Genomic DNA, 26,907 nt, shown 5'->3' on the forward strand with positions numbered 1-26,907 from the left:
ATCTGAAGCAGCTGCTGCGCAGTTTGTCTGCATTAAATGTTTACAACATTAAACAGACAAATTAAAATGGATGCTGTTATTACGAAGTTGAAAACATTTTAATGGGGATGCTGAAAACCTTTCAAACTCAGTGGTCAGTGTGATGAAGTGTGATGTATGTTCCACGGGACAGTCCGATGGTAAAACACGAAGAGCAGAGGTGGTCGTGTCTCCAGCCGAGAGCAGAGAAAGGCAGTTGTGTGCGAGGAGCTGGGGGTGAAAGGTACATTTGATTCACTGCTGTACGTGGTCCTCGTGTTTCTTCCTCCGTCTAGAACAGCTGGATCATGGATTCTCGAGACTTCCCCACTCCGATCCATTTAACTAAAGGGGAAAAAAGAAGTATTGTTTAATCTTATAACTTTTATTTTATTTTAAGTGGAACAAGTAAAACAATGGTTTGGACATCGACTGGTTTCTTTTATCTCTATGTTACACACAACAGGAGACTCAGTGTCAAACATCTACATTATGATGTTTTTGAGTTTAGTGACATCACATATACTTTGTAAATACAGCACAGTAAATTTTACTTTATTAAACTCGAATATCTGTGTTCTTGCACTGGGCTCTAATTAGAAAACTACTAGTAAATTATTCATATAAAAACACTCAAAGTCATGAGAGAAAAGTTTCTCCTTTCATTAATAAACCCCGTTACTGCATATCTGTGCATAAAAGAAATGACAAGAAAACAGTGTTTTTGTTTAATACATAAAATCTTAAAGAGTTAAGCTAAAGCTAAAACAGTTAAGGGAAAGCAGATGGAAATGTTTTGGCTGGACCTGAACAGGACAAATGGAAACGTACCCTCAAATACTAGAATTGAGTGCAAACTTGAATTTATACACTTTTGCTACATTTAAACCTAAAAAATAAATTTATAAAAAATCACAGATTCTAGATACAGAAAAGTATAGTTTTCATGTATCAATCGTTGTGCGTCACCGTACCAGGCACTCCCACATGCTCTTCAATAAAGTGAACATATTTCTGAGCCTTGTCAGGCAGCTCCTCGAAGCTCCTAGCAGCCGACGTGTCGCTGTTCCAACCCGGCAGGGTCTCGTACTCAACCTCAACACGCTGCAACAGCTCCTGATTGGCTGCCGCAAATTAAACAGAAGATAATATATATAAAAAAAATAATAATAATCACAGTAGGTCAGCACTGCGTAATAAAGATGAATATGTTTCAGCTTGGAACTACAGCTGTGTTTAAAGATTCAAAGCAGCTGTTGTAGATCAGGAAATGCAGTTTGACAACGCTGAAATACATCTGGTCTAATTTTTGACCTAGACCTGATGAGGAAAAAAATCAAAGCACTAAAAACATTTTAAATTCCTGATTCTTTTACAGACTCACCTGGAAAATGAGGTATAATTTCGTCATCGACTTTGTACGCTATACCCACTTTGATCTCGGAGAATACATCGAGTATGTCAAGTTTGGTGAGAGCCAATCTGAAAATAGAGTTCACTTTGAAACAAATAAATCAATATTGTTGGTGATTTAAAAAAAATTGTTAATATTAACTGCCTTCTTAAAACTTAATTACTCTAACCATTATATTTTGCAGTTTGATGCCTTTTGAACATTCTTAACAGTTATCTTTTTACTAGATCTTTCCATCTAAATAGTCAACAAAACTACATTTTTGAAAACTTGACCTTATTTAAAACACAAAGACTTGCCCAAATAGAAAACAAACTGCAAAAGATGCATGCACAAGAATATTAATAAGAACCAGATGAAGTGAACGTACGCAGTGAAGCCATTGATCATGTGAGCATATTTGATGAGAACCAGATCCAGCCAACCACAGCGTCGTTTCCTGCCTGTGGTCACGCCAACCTCCTTCCCTCGAGTCTGAAGCAACTCTCCAGTCTCCTAATCACAGTAAGAAAGGAACAAACATCTAGAACAGGAGACTTCTTGCAACTTTCCTGAATAATAAAAAAAAAATCTAAACTAAAAAAATACCCAGTTGATAAAGCTTCACTTTAGTTTCAGTCATGTCTGGAGTTGTTGGGTATATTAAGCTTAATGAATGAAGGTGATGATTTACAAAAATATCCACTAGGTGGGGATGTTTGACAACAAATGACACATTTTCAGGAGAAATCAATAGATAAGACATTTTGGTAGTTTTCGTCTCTTTAAACATTCTTTATTCTGTAACAAACGCAGTTTAAAGCATTCGTGTATCCTCTTACGTTGCACTGCTCTGAGGGGAAGGCACCGATGCCCACTCTGGTGGTGTACGCTTTAACGACCCCATAAACCTCTCCGACGTTCTGAGGAGGCATGCCGAGGCCAGTGCACACCCCACCCACTGTACAGTTGGACGATGTCACAAATGGATATGTCCCTGTAATAGAAATCAGCCATGAAGACCCGTCATTCTTTGGGTTCATAGATCAGGAAATGGCTAAACTAATATGCATCTAAAAACAAAGCAGGACGTTTGTCTAAAGTCCAGTTTCCCTGTAATCAGATCTGATATCTACAGCAACAGCGGTGTTCATCAGCTCCATACATGTTCTCAAGTTCCTAAAACCTTAAAATCTGACAAACTTGCTGCCACTGAGATGTTTTCCAGTCAGGTGCAGTGACTCAGAAAGACAAACAATGTGCCCAACAGAAATGCAACCTCAATCCAAAAAAGTTGGGACATTGCGTAACGTGCAAACAAAACCAGAATGCGATAATTTTATCTCATGAATTAATTCATAATGGAACCCAGCAAACATGTCAAATGATCAAGTGAAGAAATTGTACCATTTTTTGTAGGAAAAATAAAGAAATTTTGAATTTTATGGAGCCTCACATCTCAAAAAGACAGGACAAAAGTCCTGAAAGGCCTTCATATCAAGGGGCGAGTCACAGTTTTCAACATTTTCACGAGCATACAAAACACATGTAGTACTTTTTTTGGAGACATCGCACCCCCCCACCACCACAAAAGCATACAGGAACATTTTAATTTTCACAAAATCAAATTTATTTTAAATGAAGCTGAACCCAAGTACTTGCATGGACATTGTAGCAACTCAAGTGCTAGCAGTAACATTGTAATGGAGTCGCTGACGTGACATCAACTTTTATTAATGGTATATACACGTCTGTCCTAAATCTACTAAATTTATCATACCAAAATCTATTCTAATTTATCATACCTAAATCTATTCTAATTTATCATACCTAAATCTATTCTAATTTATCATACCTAAATCTATCATACTTCCATCCTAGATAGAATAAGACAGACAGACAGACAGACCGATGTTAGAGAGGATGATGATTTTAGATATAAATATGGGCAGAGGTTTATCAGTCTCTGGAAAAATGTGTCAAAAACTAGTGGAACAACAGAATAAAGCTCTAACTTACAAATGAGAAGCCACATGAGAACACCACCCAGAAAGCCTGCCATCTTCTCTTAACTACAGCTTATTTTAATAAAACAAGTGGTCAGACAAACCAAGTTTTGAAATCATTTTTAAAAACTACACATTCTTCCATATTAAAGAGCAAGCTATGAGCGCACAATTCAAAAGCCTGCCTCTCTGACGGTATGGGGGTGCATTAATGCCCATAGAATGAACAGTTTACACTTCTGGAAAGGCACCATAAATACAGAAAACTATTCGAAAGCAAGAAATATATATTTGTTAGAGGAAAACGCTTTAAATGATGTTCACTTAAATGAACTACACTCACACGGCAGGTGGATTTATTTCTGGCACAATTTTACTTGCAAGGCCAGATATAACAGTTCACATTGATATGCATTAAATGTATACACCTGAAGCCTGATCACAATAATCTGCAACGTGCTGCATTGTTCGCTTGCTTTTTATATCCTTATCAGCTTGACAAGGTTTCAGTGGGTGTCCTTGATGCCAGCTGTAGTCTTTCATGGCTCTCCTGACCTTCACAGATACAGTGCACGGGCAGGATAAGAGAGTGTTTTGACAGACAACTTGATTGTTTGTTTAAAGGGAAAGAACACTAGTGATAATATATCCATAACTCGTATAACTTCTGACCAAAATCCTCTGACAATATTTTTCAGGAAAGGCTTTGCATATATCAGCAAGACCATTCTAAAGAACATACTGCATTTACAACAGCGTAGCTTTAAAGGAGAAGAGTCCAGGTGCTGAACTGAGCTGCCTGCAGTCCAGACCTCTAAAAAACCGAAAACATTTGGTGAGCCATGAAAAAAAACCCAACATCTAGCAAGACCCAAAGCAGTTGAACAGCAAGACTCCAACATCGGACAAGAACATGACAACAGTCCTCTCTAAAAGCTCCAGCAGCTGCTCTCCTCTGTTCCAAGACGTTTACGGACAGAGGGAGGCTTCACAGTGGGAACATGACATGGCCCTGTCCTCACTGTTCGGAGATGGGTCTCCAATATAAAATTCAGAATTACCCCCTCCCCACCCCCCCAAAAAAATGGTACAATAAATTAATTTTAACATTTGATACGTTTACTGTGTTCCACTGTGAATAAAATATAGGTTGTGAGATTTGCAAATCATTGTGAATCTATTTATCTCTAAGACCAGAGACAATGTGTTCAACATAATGGTACTTCTTCCAGCTATCTGTTAACAATGGTGTACCACAAGGTTCAGTCTTAGGACCCACCATCTTCACAATCTACATAAGTAATGTAGGTCAGATCATTCCTGACACATCCTTACATTTCTATGCACATTTCTATGCTGATGACACAGTTGTTTATTGTCGAGCTAGAACAGTTGCTAAGGTTTTCCGGCTTTTACAGTCCGCTTTTGACATCATCCAGTCAGATTTGTTCCATCTTAAACTTGTGCTAAATGCTGACAAAACTAACGGATGTTGTTTTCCAACAGGAAGTCGGTTCCAGCAGTCCTTCCTTCTATTTTATCTTCTAATGGTGTTCCTATTGAGTTTGTCGATTCTTACAAATACTTGGATATCTTGGTCGATTCATATCTATATTTTAAGCCTCATGTCGAAAACTTAGTAAAGAAACTGAAAGTAAAACTGGGTTTCTTTTTCAGAAATAGATCCCGTCTAACTTTGAACACTAGGAAACACCTTGTATCTGCTACTTTCCTCCTGTCCATTGACTACAGTGACATTATTTACATGAATGCTCCTGAAAGCACCTTGCAGATGTTGGACACTGTCTATCATGATGCACTAAGATTCATAACTGGCTGTAACTACCGTACCAATTCATTCAACCTTTATTTAGACAGGTAAATCCCATTGAGCCTCGAGGACTCATTTACAAGAGAGACCTGATTTCAACAAAGAATGACGACAACAATGGACAACAGCGACAACAATAAACAGTTATAAAAAGTCATACAATTTTTTTTTTTTAACAAATAGGATGGCTAAAAAAAGAAAAGTAACAAAAAAACAGCTAGATTCTAAAGCGTATGTAGAAAACTAAAAACAGGAACATGTCTGCAGTCAATCTCTGCACCCTGTATTCACTGGTCAATTGGTCATCATCAACTTCACGCAGACTCTCACACTGGTACATTTTCATCTTTTAACTTTCACTTTTTGGTCTGTTGCCTTCTTCATCTCCTCCTACATGTCATTTTGTGAGTGCAGCTACAGCGTGCACTCTCAGGACATTATTACATGCAGTGTTCCCTCAGTGAGGACTGAAGTAGGCAAAAGGGCCTTCTCCTATTCCGCTCCCGTTTCCTGGAACACCCGGCAAAAAGTTCTGAAGCTCTCGACCTTGAGTTCTCTATGGGATTTTAAACAACAGACATGTTCCTGTTTTTAGTATTTTACATCACTTTATAATGTAGCTGTTTTTTGTTTCTTTTTTTTGTTGTAATATAATTTCTTCCATTTACTTTTCAATTTATATGCTTTTTTATGATTGTCTACTGTTGTTTGTACCTCGTCTGTGCTCTTTGTTTAAAACTTTATTTACCTCTTGTAAATGAGTCCTCGAGGCTCAGTGAGACTAACCTGTATAAATAAAGATTTAATTGGAAAAAAAAAATTGCATTCAGGGTTTTTCTTTTCATTTTACACATTGTCCCATTCTTTTTGGAACAGTGATTGTAAAACAAATGTTTTGATACCAGTTTTAATTGTGGTCATTGTTCACAGTAATGCACGTGTGTTCTCGTACAGCAACATGGGTCTGGTATGTAATTTGAAAGGAAAAGCACTACTGTCCAGTTCTCATGAGAACATTTCTGGATTGAAGCTTTACTGTAATTCTGCTGAAGTGACTGACAGACTGCTGACACCGGGTGCCTTTGTGCTCATGCAGTCAGGTGACACCCAGTGGTTTTAAACTGGTGAATGTGCACATCAGAAACAATTTAACTTACCGTTGCTCCTAATCTGAGCTCCATGCAGGCTTTCATAAAAAGCAATGAATAATCTTAAGATTATCAGGACCAAATCATCAGATTGCTGCTGACGAACCAATTGATGTATGCAAAAATAGCGCATTAGCAAAAACATTACAGGTAATTTTATGGTGTAATTATTTAAATTACACATGCAGGTTTACTGACCAAAGTCTATGTCCAGTAGTGCTGCGTTGGCTCCCTCAACCAGGACTTTCTTCTGAGGTCCGTGAAGAGCTTCATACATGTAGTACACACCGTCCCTCACCATGGGCTTAAGCCGCTCCACATAGTCCTAGATCAGAAAAACATTTACTGTTACTTACAAAATTACAATTATAACTTAATGACTTTATTAATGCTATTCATTACCTTTAACTTAACCAGCTCTCCCTCTATGTCAATCTCCAGTGTTGGATACATATCCTTGTACTGCTGGGCCAGAACTTTATACCTACAACAAGCAGCAGTGGTCAGCTCTGGTTCGTTTCCTTTCAAGACACATTTCCCAACAACATTTTATTAATCATACTGCAGGGAAATAAAAATTATCATAACCAATTCTGGTACATCACTACCTGTGAAGGATGATTCTAGACACACAAAGGAGGTTATAACTTTCCCCCATCTGCTCTGTAAACCAGTTTGGTTTTAAATAAATCACATACATTTAGGGAGCATATTTATTTTCTCCCAAGCTATTTGTATTTATACCAACATTAACAAATAGAAAAATAAATTAAAATAATAATAAAAAAAACCCCTCTAGAAACAAGTTCCCCCAGAAAGGACAAAAAGTTCCAAGTTGAACAGAACAAAGAATGATGAAGCAGAGGACCTGATGTAAGAACATGACTCTCAGGAGTTTATGTTGAGAAAGGGGACTTTCTAACCTGAGGTTTTGTTTTTTATTGATTTTACAAAATGATGAATGATTCCTGGTTGGTTAGTGTCTTGAAGTATATGCAGATTTCGGAGCAGCAGACGCATTACTAACACAGGACTTTAGCCAAATTTAGTCTATTATCCTCCACTGCTGAAAACTGAAAGCTGACAATAAGGTGTTTTTAAATGTTATAGCTCTTAAGCTAAAATTTGATGTGGTAGTAGAATCATTTACCATGTGCTGAGGGTGATATCATAAAATTCCACGAGAAAGCCAATACAGTTGTTTTCAAGGTTTGACTAAAATAGATGATCTAAAACTGTGTCATGAAAGGTGATGGGTGATATGCAATCTTTTGAGGAATGTTACACCATCGGTGTATTCGGTAATTTACAAAGACTGACGTTACATTTTATTTGGCTTAAACATACTTTCTCATTGCTTTTCATGTAAAGAGCAGTATGCAGATGTCCTCCATAGCTGAGGGACTTGTATAGTGAATGTTTGTAGTTTTTGAGCAGAGTGTTTTTCTGGACAGTAACTGAATAGAGAGAATACACGTAAACCTTAATGTTTTTGGTGCAAGATATTCAAGTGGGTAGGAGTTTCACTTTGTTTAAGAATGTGGATAGTTGGAAAAAAAAGTGAAAATCTGATGTTTTAGTTCATATTTACGCAGACATATAGAAAACTCTAAAGGTTTGACATAAGTTCAAGCACCAATGTATAGACCTATTTCTAAACTGCCTTTTCTGTCAAATTTTTTTACAGAAAGTTGTTTTTAATCAACTTAAGAGATTTTTAACTGCCAACAACATTTGTGGAAAAATTCCAGTCAGGTTTTAAATCAGGCCAGAGCACTGAGACAGCCCTTTTAAGAGGTTTTAATTACCTTTTGTTGAACGGATGATTCAGGAAGCTCTGCTGTTTTAGAGCTTTTAGACCTTTCTGCAGCCTTTGATGCAGTGGAGCAGAACATCTTGAGGTGGTTGGTATCAAAGGACCATATTTATCCAGGTTTGAATCCTACTTGACTGACAGGAGTTTTTCTGTTCATTTTAGGGGAATGTTCTTTGTCTGCGGCTCCTCTTTGTAATCTTTACATGCTGCCGTTGCTTTTAGAAAATATAACTTTCACTCCACTGTCAGGAATCTGGGGGTTATTTTTGATGGTGCTTTTAAATTAGACAAACAGATACATGCAGCTGTGAAATCCAGTTCCTTCCAACTAAGACGCATTGCTAAGGTGAAGTCATATCTCCCTTTCAGGGAACTTGAAAAGGTGATTCACACTTTTATTACTTCTCATTTGGACCATTGTAATGCTCTGTATGTTGGTTTAGATAAATCATCTTTACATCTTACAAACCATCCAGAACACAGCAGCTCATCTTTAAACAGGAAGTAAAAAACATGAACGTATAACCTCGGTCCTGGCTTCTCTCCGCTGACTTTCTGTCCACATCTGGATAGATTTTAAGAGTTTACTGCTTGTTTTTAAAGTTTTAAAAGCTCTGCTCCTATCATCTTTTTGTGATCTTCTTAACACGTACTTGCCATAGGATCACTCTGGTCTACCAATTTAGATTTCCCCAGATCTAAACTGAAATCCAGAGGTGATTGGGCTTTTGCGGTTGCTGCTCCAAAACTGTGGAATTGTTTATCTGATCTCAGTTAACTGTTGAGACTTTTAAATCTTTGCTCGACTCGTCTTTTTTCCCTGGTGTTTGATCCAGGCAGAGTTTGAGAGCCAGTTACAGCTGAATTTTATTGTTGTTGTATTTTATTGTTAACCTTCCTGTGTTTCCTTAGTGACAAGTATTTTCTTGTCCTTTTTGTTTTTATTTTAATTGGACTAAATTGTAAAGCACTTTGGTCAACTCTTGCTGTTTCTATGTGTTACATAAATAAATTGAAATTGACACCGAAAAGGAAGTCAGTACCTTACTTATTTTTTAAGTTATGCTCACAACACGCATGGATGTTTATGGTGGCAGCCATCTTGGATTTTTAAATGGCAACCCAGTCTTTGAAAGGGACCTTTCTTTCGCCTAGATGCAATTTTACATCAAATTGAAAGTTATGCTTAAAACATTCACAGCTGAACAGAGAGAGGGTATTTCCAATTCCCCCTCGTCTCTCTGTGACAGGGAACAATAAAATAATTTACTAACACATCCATTAAATCCAAACCCTAAAAGAACTCGTGTTCTTTAAACAGTAAGTAAAACTAAAAATGAGCTATGTGCAGCTGCAGCTAAGTTCACTAGTTGAAGCAAAAATATCCAAACGTAACTCTTAATTAGTAACTTGTTGCTTAGAACAAAGCAGGTGTATTAAAATGCAAAGTTATTTAATACAGTTTTTCTGGAACAGACCTTTCTGAGAACTGATTGAAGTCAGCCAACAAATCACAGATCCTGAGTCCACTTCGTGCTGCTTTGGCAGAGTAAACGGGACCGATCCCCTTCTTTGTTGTCCCGAGGCTGTGGAGGGCCGAGGGGGGGGGAGGAGGAGGAGACGATAAAACAATATTTACAATGTTCATTTAGTAAACAAGTATTTCACACATTCTGTGAAATTAACTCCTCGTCCACAATACATTGATAAAATTTATACTAAACAACAGTATGTGTTAATTTAAGTTAAAAATGTTTTCTTTTGATCATGGCACCTCTGAATCAGCTGTGACGCGAAGATGTGACAAAAATAATCTAACGCACAACATCAGTCACTCAGACATAAAATATCTCACACTATAGTAACAGTTTTTGTAACTGACAAGAGAATGATTTATTCAAAAAATTTAAACTAAATACACGTTTTCTTTTAACATGTCAACAGGTACATTCAATAAGTTGTTTCTGTTAAAAAGAGGGCTCAGCACAGCGACATTTATTCACCCACCATGCAAACTACAGAGCAGAAACAGACAAAGATCCTCTGTGGTTTCACTTTTAGTCCGTTTAAAACGTGCAGCCTCCAATCGTCGTGTGGGTTTAAAGTGCCCGAGTTAAATGTGTTCTTGCAAAAAGCAGGTAGATTTCTGGTTAGTTTTTTACTTTTGTGACACAATGGACTGTTAGCCAACGTTTATTAGCTGTGGCAGCCATCTTGAACTGGGTTGGCACTAGAGATGCACCGATCTGATATTGGTATCGGTACAGATATGGAAAATTCTTGATCAGGTATTCAGAGTCGGCCGGAGGCATAAGCGTCATAAGCAGCTGCTTAGGGCCTCCAGGCCACTAGGGGGCCCCCTAAGTTGAATTGGATTTATTTTAATTTTATGATTTTGATACAATTCTTGTTAGAAAGCACACAATGTTTATGTGGTTAGTTTGCTTGCTGAGCTAAGTTCTCTTTGACTGTAGCTTGTTTTCTTTCTTAATTTCATGAATCCTATGTTTTTGAATGCACCATGGATGTTCTGACGCACCGTTCTGTGTAACGTTCACTGCTGCTGCAGTAAAGTCTTTTTCTCTCCCAATACATATATAGCTTTTTTTATTTGAGCATCTGTTGTTGGTTTCCTGGTTTACTGCTGTGTGTAGATGACAGAAGGTGAGCCTAATGATGTTATATCATTTAGACTGGATGTTAACATCATGTTAATGTATGTTTTAGTCATGCAGAAGTTACGTTGCATGTAGTGTGCTGTTAAAGCTAATAAGCCAAGTCATGCTCTCCGTGTGCCTCATAAAAGATGTTTGTTTACTTTATATAATATGTATAATATAATTTATATTGCTTCATGTTGCTTTGTTAGTGAATATAGTACTTTGCCACCTTAGTTATCACGATACGTTTGCCTTGCCTATAGTAATAAGTTAATTACCGGGTAATAGTTTTTTGTGTTGTTATTTCAGAAACAGCAAAAAAAAAAATCAACTTGCCGCTCTAAAATAGTTAATTTCCTGGAGAACACTAAACTTTCTGCTTTTTAATTCTATTACACACATCAAAGTTCATGATCAATAATCCAGGTAAAGTAATCCAACAATGTTCAGTCGGGTCATCTGGACATTTCCTTTTTTTTTTTTTCTCAACAAAAAAAAAAAAGGAAATGTCCAGATGACCCGACTGAACATTGTTGGATCTATTACACACAATTACATTCTAAAGTTGGTGGTTTTTTTTATTTTTACAATAATAAATAAACAAATAAATAAAGAAATATATAGATAGGTAGGTAGGGGTGTGTGTGACATTATGTAAATCATTCTCTATAGACTGAGACACACCTTTATTATAATTTTTAGCCAACAAATAATTGTTTTTAAGTGTTAGTCTTGTTAAATTCTTGTTAAAGTCCTCCCGTGCATGCTCCTGTGGCCGCCATTTGGCAGCCAATTGATTTTTGACACAACACCGGCCAATATTTCCATGTTCGGCCCACATTTCCGGGTGACACGTAACAAACGCGGCGTGTCAGCGGTGATGCATAATAGATGCAATGTATATGGCGAAGCGACATATTTATGGTTTTTTCCACTTTATTAGACATATTTGGACTGATGTGACTTATAAAGGTGCAACGTCTACGGCGGAAAATACAGTATTTGTTTCCTGTCTTCTAATCTAACTGCTTTTATTGAGGGTGTGTGCCTGGCTGAAAACAAGAAAATACTATAATTACAAAAGATTACTTCAGACATTTGTGAAGCTGTGTTTCCAGTAGGAGAATATGACTGCCATTATCTCTGTAACAGCCAAGACATTTAACTTTTCAAAAAATATGCATCTGCGTACCACAGTAAAGAAAACATCAAATTTTGAGATTAAGAAAGAGATTTAGTTAAAGATACTCAATGCAAAATATAAAATAAAACAAACATGCCATCTTGGACCAAATAGTGCAGTTTGAAAGAATTTACTCCATCAATTTTCCAAATATATTTAAATGCAATTCTGAAATGTGGGTACGCACTCCACGTAAACACAGCACTCGAACCGAGTAGAAGCTTGAGTAACATTACTGACCTACAGCAGGCTGGCCATGGTCAGTTACATGTTAAACATTGAATATATTATCTAGAAAAAAAGGGTGAAATACACCACATTTGAAAGTCCATTTCAGTTTAGATTGTTTGAAAAGTTACCTGAATACTTTACTTAACAAGCCTGAGTGTAAATACAGTACATACTATTAAATCAGAATTGTCGGATTTCTCAAATCTTAAACAGCTCTTCCGTGGACGACATAATTGTTGACATAGTTTCAGGTACTTCATACGTTTCCGTAAGTACACACATGCAAGTGGTGCTCCAGCTACAAATTGTGATTAAAAATATTTACTTTAAGGACACGTGTCCAAAAAAAAAGATTTTTGTTCCTTGCTTATTTTTTGACCAGACGTCAAACATTGCAACGAGTACCTTTAACTATGAGAAAAAAGTAAAGTCAGAAAGCTGCTTTAAGGTAAAGACTAAAAATTAGAACATTGCAATGTAACATTTAACCACCTACAATATCTAATATGCATTTTACAGTTGTGAGCTTTGTGATATCAACATTAAACCCCTACAATGATGTGAAAACTACAAAGATTTTACAAAAACTCACAAGACAAACCAAGTATCACACAACAAAAAAAACACAATTATGTCCCGTTGAGCATGGGGCAATAAATTATATACATGTGAAGAAGATTCAAAATACATCTATTTCAAACAAAAACTGCACGATTTAGTTTTTCCGTCCTTGATTGTGATCGTGATGCATGCGTGTCGTGATGCGGGTGCGTTTCAACCATTTTTTTGAAGCAACACGTTTCTTACTTCTTGCCCGCCTGCTCTTGCCTCTGCTGTTCCTGAACGCCATCAACCGCTTGGTGGAAGTCGAACACTGCGGAGGAGGGAGAGAGGGGACACACACACTCACACACTTCAGAGAAAGCAGGGCTCACCCATCCCAGAACACACACATTTCTTCAGGCGTTCGCTCAAGCTTTCACACAGATTAAAACCCGAGTACAGGCCTGAGAGGACTTACCTATATGTGCTCTGTCTGAGATGATCAGCCGTTTCTCCCAGTCTTTTAGACCTAAGCACACAGAGGTACGCTTTGAGAATTTTCACTGTTTAAAACAGAACCCGTTTTGTTCTCGCCTAAAAACAAATGCTCACCATTTCCTTTGCGCTGGTTCTTTTCTGCCTCTTCAAACAGGCCTGGAAGATGGATCACAACACCATTACCTGAGGGAAAAAGATGGAGTGTAAACGTTTAGTTTCTGATAAAAACAGAATTATAGTTACAGTTTTATTTAGGCGTTAACAAGTTTAATAACAGCTGTTCACAGTTGTCTGGGATTTCGCACATGGTGTAGTGACGTCTTGATTTCCCCACTGAAAAAGTGTCTCGTCTTTTAATCAACAGCTTCACTCACGTAAAACCATCCGCATCATTTTTCAGCTTTCAAATCAAATCAGATGTTTATGTAAAGTCCTGACATCAAGTAAAAAAAACAAAACATTTTTAAAACTCTTTAATATCTCAAATATCTGCCTTGTTTGTTTAGTAAGGCTACATTTAATATACGGTTTTTAAAGCGGTCACTAATAAAACAGCCTACTAGCACTTGTTGGAACTTCCCTTGTGAAAAGAGTTGTTTATCTTTAGCTACCTGAAGTCTAATTTCAAATTAAATCTTAACTAAAGGGTGTGACTGAGACAGACATGCCAGCCTAATAATTAGGCTGCTAAACAGTATTGTAATTTCTGGACTATAAGCCACTACTCTTTTCACACTCTTTGAACCCCGCGACAGGCCAACGAGCTTCATGCTGCCAAAGCATTTATCCTCGTCACACCCGGGCGCTCACATAGCAATCCAATACACGTCTCTCACATGACGTATTTGCAGCCACTCGAAATAAGTGTGAATCGTGCATTTAAAATGACAGCACAAGCGGTCCTCCATCCTCCTTCCTCTCGCGCAGTGCGCAGGAGGAGGGTGAAGATAGCGATCAAAGACTTCCTGGTAGGCTACTGTAGTTATTTATTATTTTTTTTTTTTTAAAACAGACATGTTACCGGCACTGTTCAGAAAAATAAAATAAATTAATTAAAAGTTTTAAAAAATCTTTCTGTGTAAATATCTCATGTGACAACATGGACACCTGCGACTTATAGAAAAGTGTGGTATACATATGCACATTATTATTATTTTTTTATTTATTTAGTGGGTTTATAACCAGGTGCGCTCAACAGTACAATAGTCTGGGAATTATGGTAATGGTATCCAGCGAAGGTGGCCTGATTGATGCCTGTTCTCAAGAGTGATGCAACATCTGACTACTTGGCTTTAAATCAAGCTTTATTGAATTGAAAAGGTGAGGTAATTACTTTGAATAAATATACAAACTTAAAGTCTATATCAAGTGTCTATTGAATGTTTATTTGAAATTTAGACGTAGCTTACAAGACGCTAAAGAATGTACAGCGTAAGGTAATATAGACAGAAAGGTAATTCTCTAATATTTGTACCGTTTCGTGTTTGCAATAATAATTTTACTTGAGTTTGATTCATTTTACTGATTAATGGTGTTGCCAAAAACAGCTGTTGTTCCTGACTCATGCATCTGCTCAAAGCATTACAGGTGAAGTGAAGACACTGACTCAGAAAGAGAAACTGTGGCTGGGATGTTGCCAATATAATTACTGGGTTTGAGACAAACGCATCTTGTCCCAACTTCATGTCACTGCCATGACCAGCTCCACCCATGTCTGATGTAAATTTAGGGATCAGCTCATGAAAATAGTTTACCATCTTAATAGGTAGGTAGATAGGAAATTATAATAAAATATGAAAACAAAGTTCAAGGAATATCACTGATTTTAAAGTATCTGTCCCATTCACATATATTAGGACTAGACCAGAAGCTGGAAGTTGAAGCCTCAAAAGACAAGCGCCCTCTAGTGGCTGGCTGTAGCACATTTTTGTCTTGTCTCCGTGCAAATGAATGGAACATTTTCCTGAATTAAAACAAATACACTTTAAATAGTTTTTCATCAAGTTTCAATTGTTGTTGATTTATGTAGTAGCTTTTACCTAGCTGCGATACATTTAATTGTGCGTTTTTAGTGCATTTAGTTTAATGGCTAATTTGTGACTTTAAAAAAAAAAAAAAAAAAAAAAAGAGTGTGTAATTTGAGAAGGTGTATTCAGGTAAATGTTGACTTCAAAATAAGTGAAAACGCCATCCTGTGGATAGAAGTAAAAGAAAAAATTGAGGGGATTATCAATGATTCATTAACTGGGGACCCTGAATTTACCACATTTTATGAAAACTGAGACATAATAGCAGTGATTGTACTGAGATATATTCAGAGCTAAACATATATCTGTATACACAAAAATAGCATTAAAGAATAGATGTTTAAGCTTTAAATGTATGTGTAGGTGATAATGATATCAAAGCCTATTGCCAGAACTGAAAGTAACCCCATTCCTTTCTATAAAACACAACAAGGAGCAAAGCAGTCTCTTTGTCAAACAGAAAATAGCTGAGTGAAGCTTTGGCAGCATGAACAAAACGCATAAATACATATAGGTGGGGCAAATGTAAAACATGGAAACATTAATTTAAGTGATTGTTGCGTTAGAAAAACCCCATTTGCAAACCTCCCTGAGCATTAGAACCCACAAATGAGTCAAAAATAGCAAAGATGTGATTAAGCAGCAACTGTTGTCTGTTAAAGTGCGCATGCAGGGAGTGTTTGGGAGGCTTAAAGAAAGAGTTAGAGCTCCATTAGCAAATGAAGTTAGTGCAGATGAATGGATGTGGACTGGGCTGCAGCCTGGAACAGAGTCAAACTGATCACACGCAACGCAGCGGTCTTTAAAACTGATTCTGTAGCAGCAACAATGAAGACTAAAAGTATTCTTGATCAGGACACAGAAAATAACCCAGGAGAGTCTTGTGAGTGAGTAAACGTGTGTGCACTGCATAAAAAGAGTGTTTGTGTTAACGCACCGATGAAGGCCGTGACTTTGGGGTTGATGATGCCGCTGGGCAGGAGGTGAAAGTCATACTCAACTGAGTCGACCACCACTGTGTGTCCAGCGTTGTTGCCGCCCTGCAGCAGAAAAAACAACATTATGAGTAAAAGCAACAGCAACGTAGAGGCCTAACAGAGCTTAATTTTAACGAGAACGAAGAAAGGTTGAATAGTTTAGCAAGTAGTAACAAGCAACATTTATTCTGTAGTTATCCAGCCACTGTGTTAGTATAGTTTATAAAGCCTCACTTAAACCTACAAGGCAGAACAAGCAATACAGATTGCTGGTATGCAACGTTTATTATTGGAATCGTCTTTTATTCCTCACACCCAAAAATTCCAACATGTTCCGTCAGGACTGCTGCTCCCAGTGGCTACATAAAATTGCAAACACCAGCTCACGGTTGTGCCTCCAAGTAAACTCGGGTCATTTTCAAAAGAAAAGAAATGGAGATGGAGGAATGTTGTCGTTTTACAGCTGTATTAACAGCAACCTATATCAAAACCACTTGTAAAATCAGAACAGCACTGACTGTTTGCCTGGCAGACAGTAATTTAATGAGTAGTTGAGTTGAGCTTTAAGGTGGTTTCTCACTGGGCTGTGACGGTTGAAGACTGGTGAGATAAGAGGCTAATTTCTGTACTGAATGTTGAATGTTTGCAACCATGGAGCCTTGTTTTGAGCAGAAAGTGGAACCTAAAGAGAGAACAGACTGAGCTCTTAGAACGGGACGTCACAAATCGAGCTGCTTTGCGTAAATCCTCACAAGCAGAAGTTACGTACAGTACAGAATGTAACGTGAACAAAAAAGAAACGGAGAAGTTACTTGGAAAAAAAATGACAAAAATATAGTTTGCTGAGTCAGCGACAGTCCGCTCTGTGACCAGGATGTGCTCCCAGCTCTGTCGACTCCATATATAAATCAAACCCAGCATGTGCTCTTAAAGTTATTCCTGGCCACTGCAGTACCCTGGAGGGGCAGAGGGGAACTCATGATGGGGGCACACATGCCACTCCTTTTTAAGATGGTCCTTTTACAAGTCCCACCCTCCCCAACAGAACCAAAGAAAGCCAGTTTTCCTACAGTCCCATGATCCCATCATCCTGATATTGTCACTTGATGGCTATACTTATCTGTGTTTTTAAATTACTGACGTAACAATTTCAGGTCACATTCCACACACAGAACAGATATAATGTGCAGGCAAATAAACATCTGTAAGATTTAGTATAAAAAGTATTCTCTATCAGAATAAAACACAAACGATTCGGACTTTTAAGTAACTACACTACCTTCTGCTTTGATCTCAAGAAGAAGAAAACATCTTAATTATTAAAAAGCATAATCATTCAATGAGATTAAATCACTGATTTATTGTTGTCTTCTAGGGAGCTCTTAAAAAAAGTTTGGTGAATAAAAACTTGAAAAAAGTTTTTGATTTTATTTGTATTAACTGAAATCAGAAAATAATTCAAAATCTTACCTCTAACCTACAAAGCTCTCAACAACCTAGCTCCATCTTATATTACAGTTCTATTTCATCCCTCCTGACCGCCAGAGGGCGGTGCTGAAAGCACTGAATGTTCCCTTCGCGCATGCGCTGTTCCGAGTAATAATACCAACGGAGTCACAGGTGTGACACGGATGACCAATCAGAGGCTATATAGCTCAACGTCATCCGCAGCTCTGCTCCTACAGAATCTTCTCGCGGAATGCAAGGATTCTGAGTGACAGAGAAGCTCTGGCGGTCATCCGGGATTCATAGAACCGTAGTTGCATACTAACTTTCGATCTTATTGTTCCATATTTCCCTAACCGAGCACTTTGCACTCAGACTGCAGGTTTACATGTGGTTCCTAGAGTTTCCAAAAGTAGAACGAGAGGCAGAGCTTGCGGTTATCAGGCTCCTCTCTTGTGAAACCCACTTAGTTTTCAGCTTGGGTTTCCTGATCTATCCCTTGGTTATGCTGCTATAGGCTTAGATTGCTGGAGGACAAATTGACCATATTTCCTCACTTTGCTGCCGTTTTTACTGGCTCTACTCTACCTGTTAGTATTTCTATCCTTAACATGTGCTTTTAGCCTTTCCTCCAATAGGACGTACACCTGAACCTGCCATTCAGTGTCCGTTTCTCCTTCGTGTCCTCTCAAACCTCAGCTGATTGAAGCAGATGGCCGCTCATCCTGAGCCTGGTTCTGCTGGAGGTTTCTTCCTGTTCAAAAGAGTTTTTCCTTTCCACAGTTGCCTTTGTGCTTGCTCAGGATGGAAGAATATGACGAAGTGAAGATTCAGCTCAATCTGCTGGTTTCCTTAGATAAATAACTTTCACTAATTGGCCTTTTTAATGTATATGAATGTTTCTGTACAGTGTCCTGAAATGACTTCTGTTGTGACTTGGGACTATATAAATAAACTGAATTGAATTTACAAACCAACCCAACTACAGATTAGTTACCAAACAGGAAAAGGTTTAATTCTTTCCTGTAGTACTCAGAATAAAATAAAGGAATATGAAATCTATAAATGGCAGCACGGTGGTGCAACTGGTAGAGCTGCTGCCTCTCAGCGAGCAGGTCCCTGGTTCAAATCCTGGTCCGGGGGCCTTTCTGGGTGGAGTTTGCATGTTCTCTCCGTGCATGCGTGGGTTTTCTCCGGGTACTCCGGTTTCCTCCCACGGACCAAAAACATGCATGTTAGGCTAATTGGTAAGTCTAAATTGTCCCTAGGTGTGAGTGGGAGAGTGAATGTTTTTTGTCTCGTTTGTCTCTATGTGGCCCTGTGATGGACTTGCGACCCGTCCAGGGTGTACCCCGCCCCTCGCACAGTGATTGCTGGACATGGGCACCGGCGACCCCCGTGACCCAAAATGGAATAAACGGGTAAAGAAAATGGATGGATGGATGGATGGAAATCTATAAATTCTGTCATGAGACAAACTACTGTGCTTGCTGGATTTATACACCCTTTCTTAACCATTTGCTAAATTAAACCGTATTTAAAAGCTAAAGTAAAAACTTGAATTGCCGGGAAAAAAACGTTGTGCTGTTCAACCCTTCATGATCCTACCCGCATGATATACAAGCGCCCTTTTAAAGTTCCCCTCACACCTCGTTTCTTGTTATTAATGTCAATATGTAACTTGAAACAACACAAGTTAAACTGTCTCAAGTTAAGAGTTTCGGAAACATTTATCAGCACAACAAAAACCTTTACGTCTTCTTCAGACTGTATGAACCCATCTCACTGAATCATCGGTGTAAAAATATAACGGGAGCATGTTCCTGGTCAGAAATCTACTGTTCAGCTTCAGCTGCTCAACTGGCAGCTCATGGCAGGTCACAGGTGAGCTCAGTACGACGCGCCAATGAGTTGATTTTAAGTAAAGCTAGATTTTAAAATCAAAATATAAAAAAAACTGAAATGATAAATATCTCCATTAGATCATGTTTTAATTTATAGCTGAACTATAACAGGTCTATACAAATCAGTTCACCTGCTGATAAGTAAAAAAAAATAAAAAAATTAGATTATATATATTGTAAATTAAATTGAATTTCATTGCTATATATCCAGCCACTGACTTGTTGGCTTTCAGTAACCGTGGTCCCATGAGTAATGCAGTTAAATAGCCCTGGCACTCAATGTGTTTTCTGCTAATTGTGAGACTCGTCACAGGTTGTGTTGAGCACACCGTCTCTGAACAACAGGCATGACAGCTGTCAAAATATGAGATTACTCTGTGTTTTTTACTTTAATTTTTAATGTACAAGTTAGTAAAATAAACTCAGATTTTTTTTATAAAAAACAAACAAAAAAAAAAAACGCTCAGCTCGTCACCACTTAACACTTTGCTCTTAACCTGGCACATTTGACTGCATTGTTCTTCTATCTGCTTTCATTCAGTGATTATTTTACTGACGCAATAACAGTTGCACGAAGAGACTGTTCAAAGTGTACTTCAAGGTTCTTTATTGTCATTTGCATCATGTGGTACATGAGGTGGAATGAAAATGCATACTCAAGTTTTAGTTGCACCAAAAAAATAGCAAAAAAATTAAGTATAAAAATAAACATTATATAAGGATTTAAGATACACGCTAAACACTAATAATGTAAAATAATATGGTGTGGAGGGATATGGGGTTGGATATATATTGTAAATTATCAGTTATGAGCCAAGTTCATAAGATATGCATTTATTATGCAAATAAACTCGTGTGTATGGGCACCACCTGTTTTCAGAGGAAAAATCAGTCTCTAACCCCAAATTAAATGTAAACTGAAACGTGAATTCTTTTCTCGTGTTTAAAGGGCATCAAATCAGTTAATACACACAGATATGCCAAAATAATCACAAATTTAGTTGATTTTATGCATTTTATTACAAAAATAATAACCTGTGATATATCTGATGAAGATTATGCATAACAAACAAACGAATAACAAATAGCTTTGTATCAAAGGTCTACTTGATTATTCAAATCAGTGAAACTTTAAAAAAGGCAGATTTTTTGGACTGGTTCCGTTTGTGAAGTAGTTAAAATTGTGTCTAAATGAGCTGTAGTGTGTGTAAAGCAAGATTATTGTGATGTATGATCACCAGAAAGGCATTAAAGGGTCTCTCTCACCAGAATGAGCAGTCAGAATGTTCCACAACTGCTTAAAATGATACCAGCAAGGCCTGAGATGCTCCAGTGACAGAGGTGGGATGTCTCCTCAAAAGTCACCTATCACCGTTGGAGGGACGAAGGTCCGGCCACTGGCTCTGAAGTCGGCTGGGATTTATCACTCTGTGGTGCAATGGCTCTGGTTTGGTCAGGTTTTCTTGTCCTGAGACGTTTGCAGAAAAGGCCGCTTCTCTCCCGTTCTCTTCCTTCCTAGGATATCTCACTAGTTGAAGTGGGTTGTGTATAAGTAGAAGTGAAGGTGAAGAAGAAGGGAAACTTAACTGTCTGTGTGTTACAGATTGACTTTGGTCCACCTCTCGGAAGAGGGATGGTCCTAACTCTTTGTTATGTTTTATAAAATCTAAAGTCCATTTTCTCTGTCTGCCTTTAAAAAGTCACTCTTCTTTTTAAAAGGGAAAAATAAGACAAATATGATTATCTAAAGGTGTCGCTGTTCATCTCCTGAAAAGAAAATGCCATTAAACAAAGGGGTTCTTTAAAATGTGTTCTCTTCATGGAAACCCATCCTGGGAGTAATACTCCTTTTTTTTGGTAAAAGTTAAAGTCTCAGCAGATGTTTCACTTCAAGGTCAGTTGAACCAAAACTCATTTAAACGATCTGTCCGTTTCATGGGAAATGAGTTCATATTGGCAGTGAAGTTAACACAGTGACAGTTTTTTACTACCCTTTCATTAGTGTCAACTAAGTTAGTGCTGAGTTGAACACCTGTAAAGCAAAGTCTGTTTGTTCCCAAGGGAATAGATGCATTTTATTTTAAACAGTTTAAACACAAATCACATGAATGATGTTTGTTTGAGCTGAGATGAACTGTTTCTGAGGTGGTGTTCCCCTACAACGGTATATTAAACATCAGCCCAAAACATGAGTCAGTAGTGAGCAGACGGATATGAATAAAGCAGCGTAAAAGGCAAGAGATCAGCAGCATGGATAATCAGCAGCACAGATAAGTCAGATATCACCAATTAAAGTGGCATTACAGTGATTTTTTTTTTTTTGTCCTTAGTGATTATCCTAGTTAGAGATTCATGAGTCTAACAGTCTCAGGTTAGAAGCTGTTCCTCAGTCTAGTAGTTCTTAATGTTCCTCAACCTCCTGCCTGAGGGGAGTGGGGCAAAAAGTGTGTGTGCTGGGTGAGTGGGGTCCTTCATGATGCATGTGGCTTCTTCCTTCTTCTTCCTTCACTTGTCAATGTTTAAATGTAAATCAACTCACGATTGTTGGCAACAAAACACGACTGCTGATTTCACTCATTTGTTACAAATGATGTGGTAGATGCATATTTAATGTTTAATTTGATCATAGATCATACAATCATACACATATACAAAAAAACTCAGAAAACATTGAAAACGTTGATGTTGGAAACCATTTGCTCGTTTGATAATAAACTTTAAAAGAGTAACATTTATTAAGTTTTTAAAGGTTAGCTTTGATTTAGCTTTTTAGGTTTATATGTGGTTTAGTCTTTTGTGACGCAATACTTCTCGAATATCAGAGAATCTAAATACTGGTACACTTTTGTTTTGCGGGTGCACACATGCACATGTTTCTCCTGGACAGGTTTGACTTGAGTATATGATATGTACAGAAAACCATATGCAGACAAGATTTGTTTACCAAAAGTTCAATGAAAAGGCTAACAGAGAAGCAGTTCCTGTTCCCCACACAGGCTTTTCTTTTGTTAAGAATGTGCAAACATCTCTACGCTGCAGCTACAAAATCCTACGTATCAAACCTGTGTGTAGCGTAGGTGAAGTGAATGCTATGCACGAGCAATCAGTGGGCGGCACGGCGGTGCAGTGGTTAGAGCTGTCACCGCTCAGCGAGAAGGTCTTAGGATCATCTCCCGACCTGGGGCTTTCTGTGTGGACACAGATACCGTGTGTTTTCTCCGTGTACACGTGGGTTCTCTCCAGGTACTCTGGTTTTCTTCCACAGATGAAAAACATGCATGTTAGGTTAACAGGTAACTCTAAACCGTCCTTCGGTTTGAGTGAGAGAGTGAATGAGTGTTTGTCTCATTTGTCTCGATGTGTCCCTGTGATGGACTTGCGACCTGTCCAAGGTGTACCCCACCTCTTGCAACGTTGACTGCTGGTGACAGACACCAGCTGCCCATGACCCATGTATGAAAATGCATGGAGAGGAAATGTTTAGATAGATGTCTGATCAGTTTTGTGTGTTTTGCTCCTTCTGCTCCTCCCTGCTCTGATCTTGGAGGCCCAGTCTGTAAGGAACCCAGAGAAAAACCGCTTGCAAAGCTAGTTTTATAAAAAGATCAACACTATGTGCTACGCTCACTCAAGTATCAGTGAACCCACCCCCCTTGAACATACACTGTACACTCATGTGATGAAGTATGGAGGGAACCATGTGCAGGGTGTGTTTTTCATTTTCCTTCTTCCCGTTTTAAATAGAGCCGTCTTGGCAGGACAGCAGAAAGAAAGACGCTCCAATACTCGGGAGTAGCTCCGTTACGTCAACTTGTTATCAACAGAGGAAACTCATCGCTCTCTGAACACTGCAGTTATTCCTGAGTCAAACCTTAAACAACAGCTAATGGTGTTTGGCTTAAATGTATGAAAACTAACATTAGAGGCCTAGCGCTCTTTGAAAGAATGCATATCACTCTTCAGGAACAAAGATCATCTTACGTTGAAAAAAAGACAAATTTATACCCGTTCTGGTCAATAGCTTTCAGAGTATCCGTGGACAGGGACTCTCAGCTACTACCACATCAAATTTTAGCTCAGTATTTGTACAATTAACTGAGTTATGGTCATTTCTGTGTTAGTTAATGGTGGCCATTTTGTCTTGGATTGACTCCAAAAGTTAATCAATTGCAGATCTACATTTTATCAATATTTCCTAAAAGTTTTATGAAACAAAATTATTCCAGTGGTTCAAATATCTGTTGTTTTGGTAACAAACAAACAGAAAGGTAAACTAATTATCACTCTGCCATTGTCTTTTGGCACTGGTTAAAAATGACATCAATACTTTCATGAACTGACGAGCTTCACTTCAAGTCTGTTTTTCTTTACAAAACAAATCCTACAAACCTTAAAATGAAGAAAAAAAAGTTTTGCTCGTTTATCTTTTAGAACATAAAAAAGAAAAATGTCAGAAATGGATACCAAATGTTTCTAACCAAATAAAATAGTTGAATCCCAGAAACGGGCATGACTCATTGGACAAATATGCTAAACACCTCAACCAAGATATGGAGGCAAAATACTTCAAACTCAACCTTTATGGCTTCATTTAACAAGTTTCCCTTCACAACTATTTACATGAAGTCCCTGCTGACATCCCGGTCATGCAGCTGATGCAATGAAGTGGCTCAATTACAGAAACATTTTTTGTAATTGCCGAAAGGGGAGACATTTAGACACAAATACAAGCTAATAGATAAAAATTAAAAAAACTATTAAATATAGATGCCTGTCAGTCTCAAATCCACTGATTTACAAAAATAACAATAAACAGAAGATGCAGACTGTGACAACCCCCCCCGAGTCAGCATATTAAGTGGAGAAGTCACCAGTATATAAATAGATATGAGATAAAAACAATTATTTGAAGACGACAAAAGTCTATCTGAACTAGACACACCCTTCCACATACTTCAACGAGTCTACAGCGCCCGCTCAGATTCTGTTCAAAATGAGACGCCATACATTAAGATTTCATGCCTGTACTCTTGTTTGCATTGCAGCCACTCTTAGTTTGTCTAAAAAGATAGGATGGGTTAAAAATGGTATGTGTAGTGTGCAAGAATAAATATGTGCCAGTGCAGCCTGCATAATATCAGGACAGATTGAGTCTGTGCTTATGTACATATAAGGTGTTTTTTTACACTTTCCTGTGACTTCTGACTAATTGACTCTGGTGGAAATTTTTGATATTTGTTTAGTATGATCAGATTTAGAGGGGCAACATGACTGGCTGCAACAAGTCTGTTTTCTTTCATCATAATGTGCTACAAAGCTGACACGGCACAGGCTCATTTAGACCCTTTCTATCCAACCAGAAGACACTTTGAACATTTGATGCTGCGCTTAAAAGATAAAAATATAAAGCAATTTTTTTTTTACTTCTTTCTTAAGGAGGTTCCAATGGTTATAATAGATTAAAACTACAAAAACCTATGCTCAATTATTATTAGAATTACTTACAAGAAATGTGCTTTTTATGTGTCAAAGTGTGCGTGACTTGGAAACGCATGTGGATCTGTCATAGCTGACTGGGGGTGGATGGTTTTAATAAGTTTGTGCAAACTTCCAAGTCAAACAGTCTTTTTAATCAAAGTACATTAGTTCAAACAAGCAGGATTTCTAACAATAAAGATCTGATAAGAAATTATGAACGTTTGTCCAATGCAAACAATTAGATGAAAGGGTTTTCCCCAATCACAGTTTTATCATTGCTAATGCTAATATAGGATCCTTGGCAACAACTGTGAAAGTCAACTCTGTTTGTTTGCTAGCAAAATATTTCATAAACCTGTTGGAAGATTTCAATGAACTTATTGGATGAACATCTACAACTCATTAACTTATGGAGTCAACCCAATTCAACATGGCCACCACAGCAAGCTGACCTAAGCCTTCAGTGAACTGTACAGACACCGAGCTAAACTTTGGTGTGGTAGTAGCTGAGGGTCATTAACAACACCTAACACAAGCTCTACATGGATATCACCTCAGACAGAACATGGTTTGAACCAAAATGGCATCTACTCCATTATCTTTCAACATAAAACGATTGTAGTAGTAACAATTTTAGTAATCCTAATAATTAATTTATGCCAGTCAAAACTAATTAACAGCTGGAAAACCTATGCACCAATATATTTTTTTAATCAGTTTATTTTAAATATGTCTAAACAGTACACAGAGTTTTAAAACTATATGAAACAACTTGTATATGGTATATGTAATCCTGTAGATAAAGTAATTTAGACTGTAATTGCTACAGCAGAATGTGTTGAGGAATAATAAGGAAGACTTGGGCTTTAAAGATGATGCACCTGTTCCCTCTCGCTATGTGTTCACATAATTTAAAAAGCTAAGCAGCAACTAGCAAGAATTCAAGGTGACTTTAGTAGAACAGAGTATCAGATATTTGTTTGCTAACAGGTAGTCGTTAGCTTGTGGAAAACAGTGCTGCGTTCAAGCATTACCTTTAAAGTAGGAAAAAATATTAATACCTTCGCTTGACACTCGGGGTGGTCAGTGTAGTCACACCTGACCTGATGTAAAGTCAGGTATAAATGTGCCATCACTTTGTTGTGGAGCGTGCACCAAACGGGAGAAGCTACCACTGGGAACATGTTATTTTTTTTTTTCCAGATGTAGCATGAACGCAACCCGACACCGACCAACAGTTACCTGTGGACCTGTCAACTGACGCTTCGTCCGAGGTTCACGTACCTGACATCGGCACACCATGTCCGCATCTTGTGCCAGCAGGTCCACAACTTTCCCTTTCCCCTCATCGCCCCACTGAGCCCCGAGCACCACAGTCACTTTGTTGCCAACGGCTGGTCTGGGTGTCCGTTTCGTCGGGCTGCCGCTGCCGTTCGAGGCCCCAGCGGCTTCCTGGCTCCCACCTTCAGACATTTCTGTTGGCTTCCCGGCGGCTGACTAGACCGTGTTGCGCTGCCTGCTCGCCAAAGATCGAACAGATAAGCGAAGAGGATCACTCCGCGTAATTGGCAGACGCTACGATGTATCGCTCTGCTCATGCGCGACACACTGCCTGAACTCTCAAGTTTAAAAATAGACTACTATGAATTATTTTTAATGTAAAAAAAATTATGAGACTGTGTCTTATCAAGTCAAATAGCTCACAATGAGTTTTATTTTAAGTAGAAACCCTAATCTGCCGTAGATTC

The 26,907-nt window shown here is 38.0% G+C and overlaps 1 protein-coding gene across 1 annotated transcript; it reads right to left on the reverse strand.

Moving 5' to 3' along the window:
* Positions 1-26,689, reverse strand: adss2 (adenylosuccinate synthase 2). Its single transcript, XM_037685981.1, has 13 exons — positions 26,444-26,689; positions 16,292-16,394; positions 13,442-13,510; positions 13,308-13,358; positions 13,094-13,160; positions 9,691-9,798; positions 6,799-6,880; positions 6,595-6,721; positions 2,254-2,408; positions 1,803-1,927; positions 1,403-1,500; positions 993-1,142; positions 1-363 (listed from the first exon to the last, which is right to left on the reverse strand). The coding sequence occupies exons 1-13, from the start codon at positions 26,630-26,632 to the stop codon at positions 311-313; spliced, it is 1,377 nt and encodes a 458-aa protein (XP_037541909.1). The 5' UTR covers positions 26,633-26,689; the 3' UTR covers positions 1-310.
* Between the last annotated feature and the right edge of the window lie 218 nt (positions 26,690-26,907).

This window comes from Nematolebias whitei, chromosome 1, assembly GCF_014905685.2.
Source record: "Nematolebias whitei isolate Nwh7 chromosome 1, NemWhi1, whole genome shotgun sequence".
NCBI classification, from domain to species: Eukaryota; Metazoa; Chordata; class Actinopteri; order Cyprinodontiformes; family Rivulidae; genus Nematolebias; species Nematolebias whitei.